Source organism: Zonotrichia albicollis, chromosome Z (assembly GCF_047830755.1).
Source record: "Zonotrichia albicollis isolate bZonAlb1 chromosome Z, bZonAlb1.hap1, whole genome shotgun sequence".
Classification (NCBI taxonomy): Eukaryota; Metazoa; Chordata; class Aves; order Passeriformes; family Passerellidae; genus Zonotrichia; species Zonotrichia albicollis.
The window spans coordinates 60,705,552-60,715,432 of record NC_133860.1 but is presented as its reverse complement, the minus strand read 5'-3'; the positions used below and the strand labels follow the sequence as shown (position 1 = coordinate 60,715,432).

The 9,881-nt window shown below is 40.6% G+C and overlaps 1 protein-coding gene across 1 annotated transcript; it reads left to right on the top strand.

Annotated features, from left to right (window-relative positions):
* The first annotated feature begins 546 nt into the window (after nt 1–546).
* On the top strand, nt 547–9,273 carry LYRM7 (LYR motif containing 7). Its single transcript, XM_005486224.3, has 5 exons — nt 547–911; nt 2,985–3,057; nt 3,678–3,748; nt 6,214–6,295; nt 8,149–9,273. Exons 1-5 carry the CDS (start codon nt 567–569, stop codon nt 8,223–8,225), a joined length of 648 nt encoding a protein of 215 aa, XP_005486281.2. The 5' UTR covers nt 547–566; the 3' UTR covers nt 8,226–9,273.
* Nucleotides 9,274–9,881: the final 608 nt, after the last annotated feature.

Genomic DNA, 9,881 nt, shown 5'->3' with positions numbered 1-9,881 from the left:
GTGTTGGTTGTTCTAACTGCAAGAGCAAGGAAACAGTCTTGGCAAAATAAAAACTGGGCACACCGAGGATCGGCACTGTCTGGATAGCCCATAAGGCCAATGGGACCCTGGGGTGCATTCGGGAGAGCACTGCCAGCAGTTCAAGAGAGGCGATTCTGGCCCTCTGCTGTGCCCTGGTGGGGCACATCTGGAGTGCTGTGTGCAGTTCTGGGCTCCTCAGGACAAGAGAGACAAGGGGGTCCTGGAGGGGATCTACGGAAAGTCAGTGAAGATGGGACTGGAGTGTCTCTCTTTTGAGGAAAGGCTGTGGGAGCTGGGCCCGATCAGCTTCGAGACAGCTGAGAGGGACCTCATCAATGTCTGTGAGTATTTGAAGGAAAGGGGTCAGAGGAGGATCCAGGCTGTTCTCAGCCATGCCCACCAACAGATCAAGGGACAGTGGACAGAAATGGATGTTTCTGAAACAGGAAGTTTCTCTGAACACGAGGAAGAACTTCTTTACTCTGCAGGTGAGCGGGTACAGGAGCAGATTGTCCAGATAATTTGCAGAGTCTTCCCCAGTGGTGATGGAACTGTCTGGATACAATCGTGTGCCATGTGCTCTGGGCTGTCTCTGCCTGAGCAGGGACGTTGGACCCGATGGGCCCGTGTGGTCCGTTCCAGGCTGGGCTGGAAGTCCCTTCTGTGAGTCCGTGAAGGCCGCCTCAACCCCGCCGGCCATGGCAGTGCCGCGGGGCCACAAGGGCGGCTCGGAACGGCGGCGGCGGCGGGCGGCCCCCGGGGGACAGCATTGGCGGCGGCACCGGCGCAGCGCGAGAGGGTGCGGCTCGTCCCTGACGGGCACTTCCGGCGGCGGGCACTTCCGGCGCGGGACGGTGCCGGCGGCGGGCGCCATGGGGAGCCGGGGGCAGGCGAGTGACACACACACAAACACACACACGTACTCTGTCCGTGCTGGGAGGCTGCAGCTTTGTAGCTTTAGTCGAGCCAAAAAACATAGACTTTCAGGACAAGAAAGATAAAAAACTAGGTAAAGGAATGTAGCGGTTTGCGCGCAAAGGCCATTGCGGGAGAAGAAAGCGAGAAGTGTGATAAACAGAGGGGAAAATACATCAGAAGCACGTGAGAGTAAGCCAGGGAAAACCAGGGATCTAAGAATTAATAAGCGCTTTCATCACTGCGGTGTAATTTCCTGTCAGTGCCTCTCTCGGGAGTGTCTTGAAGCGTAGTTTTGGGGGTGCAGTCGACAGGTGTTGGCGGAGCTCTCTGTTAATGCAGGTGGCTGTAGAGGTCGGAGGCGTCTGCATTAATACATCCTGATCAAGACCATCTAATTCAGCTTTTCACCATTGTGGCTGCCGTGGTGAAAAGTTTCCAGGAGGGGCTTGGAGAAGTTGAACCAGAGAATGTCCTTGGTTGGAAGGGAGGCACAGAAATGATGGAGTCCAGCCCCTGGTCTTGCACGGGGCCATCTCCAGGGTGGTGCACACACCGTGTGCCTGGGGGAGCTGTGCAAAAGCCTCCTGAACTCTTGTCAGGCTGGTGCTGTGACCACTGACCTGGGGAGCTTGTTCAGTGCCCGGCCACCTTTTGGCTGAAGAACCTTCTCCTGATATCCAGCTTGAGTGTTCCCTGACACAACTTCAGGCTGTTCCCTTGAATCCTGTCACAGGATACCAGAGAGGAGATTGGTGCCTGCCCCTCCTTCTTCCCTTGAGAAGAACCTATGGACTTCTCTATGGGTAGGAAGAGACCTGAAAATGGCTTGCAAATTCTTGAAAATAACCATAAAAAATTTTAGGTTTTGCCATACATGTGTTCAACATAAAACCACATGTAATATTAATCTGCTGTTTGAAAAGATAGCAAATATACAGTGGGGAATAGAAATTTTAGGATATTAGAATATCTGCAAAACAAGAAGTTTATTTGTTGAGTTTTAGTTCTGTAGGTTTACCTTCCACAGATTCATCCATCTAGGGAATGGTGCAGTTAAAGGCAACATGGCTCTGTTCATTTGCTGGATTCTTTCTGAGTTACAGCCCTGTGTTTCTTCTATTTCCTTCTAAAAAATACTTGGAATACTAATTGTGAGAGAATTATTATGAAGTACTTGGAATTGTGCCCTGTAGAAATGCCACAACATGATAGGAAGTACTAGAAGGAGCTTCAAAAGGCATATTGTTTTCAAGATTATTTTTTTCTGGTGCTTATCAGAGATTCTTTTCAGTCTGTGACAGACACCAAAAAAGTCTCATAACGACTTGAGAGTTTCTGTGATTCATTGCAGTCTGTGTGAATGATCTACCAAAACCACATGGCTGTGAGCTGTGATTCTCTGAGGGTTTTATTTTCATACGTATTTACATACATATTTCATACATATGTGTCTGCTCTACACTGTAAATCCCAACTTTCTGAGTGTTTGCTTTTACTGAAGTGTTCGTTTGCTGACCTGGAGTTGTATTTAGGGGAAGGACTTTGCTTTGGTTTTGCCACACCACTTGTAGAAGAATTTTATGTGAGAATACTTCAGCCATTTCTTTTTCTATCTTTTTCAATAGCTAGAGAATATGCACTGATGTAACCTTGATAATTCCTTCAAGTAATTTGACCTTTACAGTTATTCCAGTTCTGTTGGGTTTGTTTGACATTGGCACAATAACTAATGCTTATGTCCATGTATTTTCAGGATTTTAATTCCATCATGCCAAATAATTATTTAGGAGGTGGTGCCAGCATTTTAGGGTAATTTGAAATATCTAGACCTCTCTAAGATTTTCATGACATCACATCAGCTTTGGCTGCAAGTGTTTTAATCAGGAATTTAAGTAAAACCTCTTAGATATTGATTCTTTATCAAATTCTGTACTGAATGGAAAGAACATGAAATTTATACCAAAATATTTTGAATTGTAACATGTTCATTTTAACTAACAATCCTGCTATTAAATAAGTTAATTCTATTGATGTTGTATTGGCAGGTTTTGAAGCTTTTTAAGTTGTTACACAGAACACGGCAAGAAGTTTTTAAAAATGATACCAAAGCCCTTGAAGGTGAGATAGTTCTTTTGTGTGGTGTGTGCTTATCTGTATTTCATGGAACTTTCTTCTTGGAATACAGAGAAAGATAATTCTTAACATAATCTTTCTTCAAATTACTCCCATAATTTCCAAGTAATAATTGGGAAAACCTGTGTGTCCATAACGAGATATCCTTTATTTTGAAACAAAAAAATAGTCCTTATATTCAAGCAACTAACACTAACAACCAATATTTTGGAAGGGAAACATTTATTTTTAAAGTGTTCCTGATCTTCTTGGGAGATATTTTTCTTTCATTTGTTTTTTTTTAACTTCTCTTAAGTCCAGCCAGAGCATAGTTAGCTGTACTAATTAATTCTCTATGTGTGGTTTTTCCTCAAGGGATTAATCCTGCTTTTTTAGTACCTTGTGTATGCAATACAAAATGCTAAATTGAGAATCTTATTTTATTTGTGTACCAGTCAACTTGAAATATGACATCATGTGAATTATATGGAGGTCTTTCATTGACATACTTTGATCAGTGTCCCAGGACTGTGCCATAAAGGACTTAAGATGCTTAACTTTGGGGCAGTGACAAATTCAAAATACAATTTTTGTTCACTCTTTAGTTTTTTGTTTGCTTTATTTAGCTGCAAGACAAAAGATAAATGAAGAATTCAGAAATAACCGAGATGAGACATCTGAAGAGAAGATTAATGAGGTATTTTATTGCTTTCTGTTATTTGGGGTTTTTTCCCACTTCACATATGAATATTTAGAAATTAGTCTTTTGCTTAAAGGATCTGCAAACCACTGTAAATAGATTGAGACATCATGAAAGCCAGGTAAATATATAGATACCGCAATAGTACTAATACTGTGTTATAGAATCTTGTACATACAAAAGTACATAAGTAGAAAGTGTGTTCTGATAGTTCAATATGATTATTTCGAAGTTTATAATAAAATTTTATGAGATAATGTATGAAGTAGCGATTTTCATGTAAATATTTTATACTTTGCTCATGATACCTACCTGTACTGTGGTCTGTACACCTAGCTGTACAGGTTAAATGTACCTGCTCACTGTTGTTTAGGCAAACAGAAACAAACAGACAAATTAAACAACCTGCTGAGTTACTATCACAAATGACTCAGCATCTTTGTGGAAGGCAAAAACCAGCAAAATTATTATGATTTATTGCAGTATAGTATAGATGTAGTATCTCTTAATTATATTACAGGGATTTTTTTACTTCTTCTTTCCTTACCATGCATTAAAAGTGGAGCATTCTGTTAATTCACTAAGTTAGTTACCTTTGCCTTAAAACTTTTTGCTGAGCCACTTTTTTCTGACAATTACTCTGAACTGAAAGGGAACTAATGTGTTTTAGATAATTTTAGCTATTAACATCCTGCAGTCTGAATAACTTAGTCCTTGTCCTTCAGCCTTTATCAGACTGTCCTTACATTGTTACTGGGCACTGGTTGGAAGAAAGTGCCATCTGTCCCTTGAAGAAATAAAATGAAAACCTTTTCCTCATGCCAGACACAAAACAGTAATGTAAATAGTTCTGACCTTTTAGTTAGGAGTTCCTGAATTTCAGCCTCCTGTAATAATACTCAGTGTTTGTGTTACCACTGTCTGATTAGCTAAGTTACGTGTTCAGGGTTGGTTTTTTTTATAGATGTACAGGAAAAAGATTTGCTGCAATTCTGAAATCTGTATTTGTTTTTTAGGCAACCTACAAATTACACATATGTGACTTTTTAATATGGAATAGTTGATATTTGATTAACTGTGTCAGTGAAAGAAATACCAGACTTCCATCGCAGCTACACACTCCTAGAATATCACAATAGCTGTCATATTTATTACATGTACACACTGAAAAGACTTAGTTGCAGAGGAACTGAACCAAGTTTTATACAGGACTTGAGAATGTTTGAGCACTTGCTTGCATGAATGTGATGCTGCTAATGTTCTGCTTTGGACAGCAACTAAAAAATGGAGTATTGACCAGCCAGAATAGAAAACTACATATATATTCTAATGTGACAACAGGTACTTGTATCTGTATGTACTTGTACACATCAAGCTTGCGGTGACTTAAGAAGATCGAGGTAACTGTCTACAGTATCAGAATGAAAAATGTGGTAGCTAAATCTAATGCACCAGTTTTTGTTCAGATCAGTAGTGCACTTAGAAAGTTACCTTTGTTAGTTCCACTTCCTGTGACTTTTCTTGTTACGTAAAGTGTCAGACCAACCAGCAGAATTCCCTAAAGGTCAATCTGAAGAGGAAGCTGCGCTTCAGGAGCATGCAGCCTGGCTGCTAATGGGCTCTCAGCAGGGGGAACTGAAGGGTACTTGCTCCAAGCCCTTAAAAGGGAAGAGCATGAGAAGTGCAGTGTGGATGGCAAGTATTGAGCCCTAGCCTTTGGAAAGGTCCACTTCTGTTGATACACGCTGCTTCCTAGTGTGAGCATGTCTCCTGAAGTGTCTCACTTGAGCAATTTCCTTACTTCTGACACAGGTATCAGGCAAACAAGTATTAGGCTTCTCTTAATGGTGCAGCAAAGCTAGCAAGGGTGCTGCAGCTTATCCTCTTAGTGAGAGAAGGAATTCTAGGCCTTTTGCCAAATACTAATACCTCGGGTAGTCTTTAGGTAGTGCCTTGTTTCTGCACAGTTCTACTGTGAAAACTCAGAATTCTTAATTCTTGTCATGTTTCGCCCTTGTTTTTGTCTCCTTATGTCAGGAGCAGTAGTGTTGAAAGAATGAGATTGCCCTTTCACTATGGAACGTCGAATGTTATTGAGGCGTGAGTGAGCGTCTTTGATCATTGGAAACTAGTTAATTGGTTTTGTAGTTGCATTTCACCTTATTCGTTTGCAGTTTTAATTGGATAAGTAGACGTATGTACTGGTGTATGTTACTGAGCCAGAGTTTCCCTCACTGTATGCTCCATGTCAAAGACATCAACATGTAAGTTATTCCAGGATCTCCAAGGCAAAAGCAATGTATACATTGTACATAAGAGCAATGTATACATTGTACATAAGTAACTGAGTAGTAAAACCAAATTATTTTATTATTTGAATAGCTGTCTGGTATGGAAAATATCTTCAGAAACAGTCACATGTAATTCAAATTACTCTCTTGTTCCTCTCTTCTTATTACTAGCTTCTTAAAATTGCTTCAGATGTTGAAGTGATTCTCAGAACTTCTGTTATTCAGGCAGTTCACACAGATTCTGACAAAATCGGTGAGTAAGCCTGCATGCTAAAAAGATACTTAAATATGTTACAGTTTAGAAAATAAATATAGAATGTGAAACTAAGGAAAGGGATAGTGAGGCAAATAGCCTGTTTGTTATTCTCTGGCAAAATTCTTAATGTAAGCTATTCATCAATGTCACTACCTAGGACAGGTGAAGGTTTCAAAGGTACAAAGTTTCCGTACGAATATTTTGAGGTATGGAGGCTGGTAGAAAAGAGGCAGTGATTATTTTTAATGTCCCTTAACTAACTGTAACTATTAGGAGGGTCAGCAGTTAGCTAGCTAGTCAGCATGCATGTACAGGCTGGTCAGTCAGCATACATCCAAAGGCAATAGCCTCAGTACCTGTCTGTAGGTGCTTGCTCTACCAAACAGGGAGGAGCTGCCTGAGGAGCATTAACAAGTGCAGTATATACACTGACCATAGAAAAGCTTTTTCTTTGAGGATTGAGTGTTCATTTCCAAAACTTTTTTCCAACAATTTCACTTTCGGGTTATACTGTGTAAGGTGTGTGACATAGCAATTATCTCAGTGCAAAGTCTATCAAATTTTGAAATCCTGATTCCTGGTTTAAAAGTTCTTTAATGTTGCAGTCAAAAAGAGAAGTAGTAGGCAGGGTCAGCATACAGCTGTGTGGTAAGAGAATACAAAAAATCTTCAGCTGTGTACATAGTTTCCTTTTACTTCTGTTTAGTGTTGTCTGGAAAGTTTTGTACCAATTTTCAGTTTTAGGTTTGGTAAAACATTTAACTTTAAAACAGCGGTTATAATCAAGGCCAAAGATAAGTCTGGACCAATGTCAAGTCTTCCATGATGATTCCAGGCAGATAATAGTTGAAGAATAGGAACAGACAAAGTGAATTTGCACCTCTTTCAGCTGTTCACACCTGGCAGCTCTTCCTGAGTCAGGGATGTTTTCTGGTTTAATTATCTTCAATGGGCTTCTCTTCAATTGCTTTTCATTTTCATCAAGCTATTCATGAATTTTTAAGTCCTTTATTGCCTCCTTTTTGTTCACTTCCCCCATGAAACAGCTCTCAGAAACAACAGGTGAAAGCCTGTGATTATTCTTGCTATTCACTGCACACTGTGGGCAAGGAGGCATTTTATACACACAACAATGATGCAATAATGTTTTCTCTTTCGTTTTCAACTGGATTCCTGCTAATAGTCACTGCTAATTCTAAATTTAATTTTTGGCTGCCAAGCATGCATATTATGTACTTATTTTTACAAAATTGTACTCATTAAACTCATCAGAGTGGTCATAATTGTTAGAAACAATGGGGATGTCCCCGATGTTCCAGATGAAGCGGCACCAGTTCAGTGGGTCACATGCCCCCTTTTGTCCTGATTTTTGTCCCTTTGGATTGGTTTCTTTTTGTATCCTTCATTTGCATGAAGGTTAAGGCACCTGATTGGCCCATTACAGTTCTGTCCAGGCTGGCTTGTTTTGCCTGGGGAGTGATGCTCTTTACATAGGTGTGTTATGGTACCGTTGAGTACTGTATTTCTTATAACTACCCTTTTAACCCATAACCAAACTAACAGTACATGCTTAACAATTATGGCTTCTTAATATCAAAATTTTCAATGCTTATAAAAGAAGATGGGAAAACATTATTGTAGCCAGCTGAAAGTAAAATCTTAGTATGATTTTGTCTTAGATATCTAGATGCTAGATAGATGCTACTTACCACAAGTTCAGATCCTCATTTTAGTAACTGAATATTTTGTTTGTAAATGTAAAAACACCTTTAGAATTTGAAATAGTATTTTACCAGTATTTTCCAGAAGATTATAGTCTTACTGTTTTGTTTGGGTTTTTTCTATTTCAGTACTCATACCCAGGAAAGATCTGCTACAGGACAACACTCCCTACTTAGATATACCAACAAAAAAGCAAGAATCCTGAGGAAGTACTTGTTGCGGTGTGTTGCAATGTCCTGTTTTAAACTTCCGGGTCCCTTCCCAGGTGTGCCTATGCCTCTCTCCCTGCCCCCTCGCCCCCTTGCTGAGTGAGCCCTGTCAATCAGGTTTAACATTCCAGCAAGGCGTCATATGGTTGGTCGATTTCAAAGGATGCTCCTCAGGCCTGGGGGACATTGGCCCGTATAGGTGTCCCTAGCCCCTTGAGACCCTGCCCCTTTCACCTGGTTGGTAGCTCACCTGTCCCCTCCCCTTCCCCTGTCCCCGAGCTTATAAGGTTAATCAGACCATGCGGCCTCTATTCTGTTGGAGGAGTTGCCCCGGTTCAGACCTCTGTAACCATGGAATAAACATCTGGCAACCCTCCAGCAGAATCCTCTCCTTCTCTTCACCATCGCCAGAAGCTCTCTCTCCTGAGGTAAACGGAGTTCCTGACAAGCCTGGACTTGCACCAGTGCCCCGCTGCAATCTCCAGCAGCCAAGGTATCTCTGGGGTAAAGCACCACAGTGCTGCCTTTGGCCCAGCAGCGAGGGTCACACTGACCCAGGCACAATCTAACTGGTTATATTGGGATTCCTATTCCAATATACTGTTACCAGGAAAAAAGAGACTGAAATCAACTCAGTGATTTTATTGAGTTCTGGGATATCATCATGCACTTGTTCTGTGGAAGATAGTAATACTTTCACAGAACTTAAAAGTACACTCATGAATTGTGTTACTTCAGCCAGGAATGTTTCTGATTACAGCAGCTCTCAGACAGAGATTGTTTCCCAGCAATCCAGAGTTTTTCAAAGCTATATAAAAATTAAATTGAGTGCTGAATACTAATAATACTTATTTTTGAGTTTATTGTCAATCATAAGTTTCTTTGAAGTAATGAAAAATCATCTTGTGGTATTTAATGTTAAATTTATGCTTTGTACCAAAAGCATGATTTCTGAAGTTGTCATTAATTGTACACTAGTATACTGTGATGCTTGAGAGCATTCGTAAAGGTTTATCTGAATAAATTATTTGCGTTTTACAGACAGGAGAGCATGTTTAGTGTATTTTTTCTCCCAGACACTTTGGAATGAGCCAGAATGTTAGGGGTTGACTTCTCAGGTGACGGCAGAAGAGAACCTAGATACAACATAACCTAAGGATGTTGGTTTATGAATTTGTGGTTTGTGTGTTAAGTGGTAATCATTGAGTGACTGAGGCATTTTCCAAAGAAAACGGCCTTGCTGTTTAGTTGCAAGCGAACTCGCCTAGAGTGAATATATGAAAGGTGTAATTAGTAAGCCCTAATAATTTGTATTTTTTAAAGGATACTTCCTTGTTTCTTGTGGAATTCACTGCAATGATCCATTCACTTCCATTTTAATTGGAAGGAGGTACAACTGCAGTGATACATAGAATCTTTTCTTCATGAAATTGATAACAGGCACGACCCTAGGATCTAAGTACCTCACACAGGGGTGAGGCAGTCTGACAATACATTGCACCTCATGAGTCCTGCTGTACCTGTTAATCTCAGTCTCCAAGATGTCAGAATTGCCAATGTGCATGTGTGCTGTTTAGGCTTGACTGGCTGAATAAATCAGAAAACTAGTGCCTTCATCCAGTCTCTTTTTCTCACAAAGCATGTCAATATGA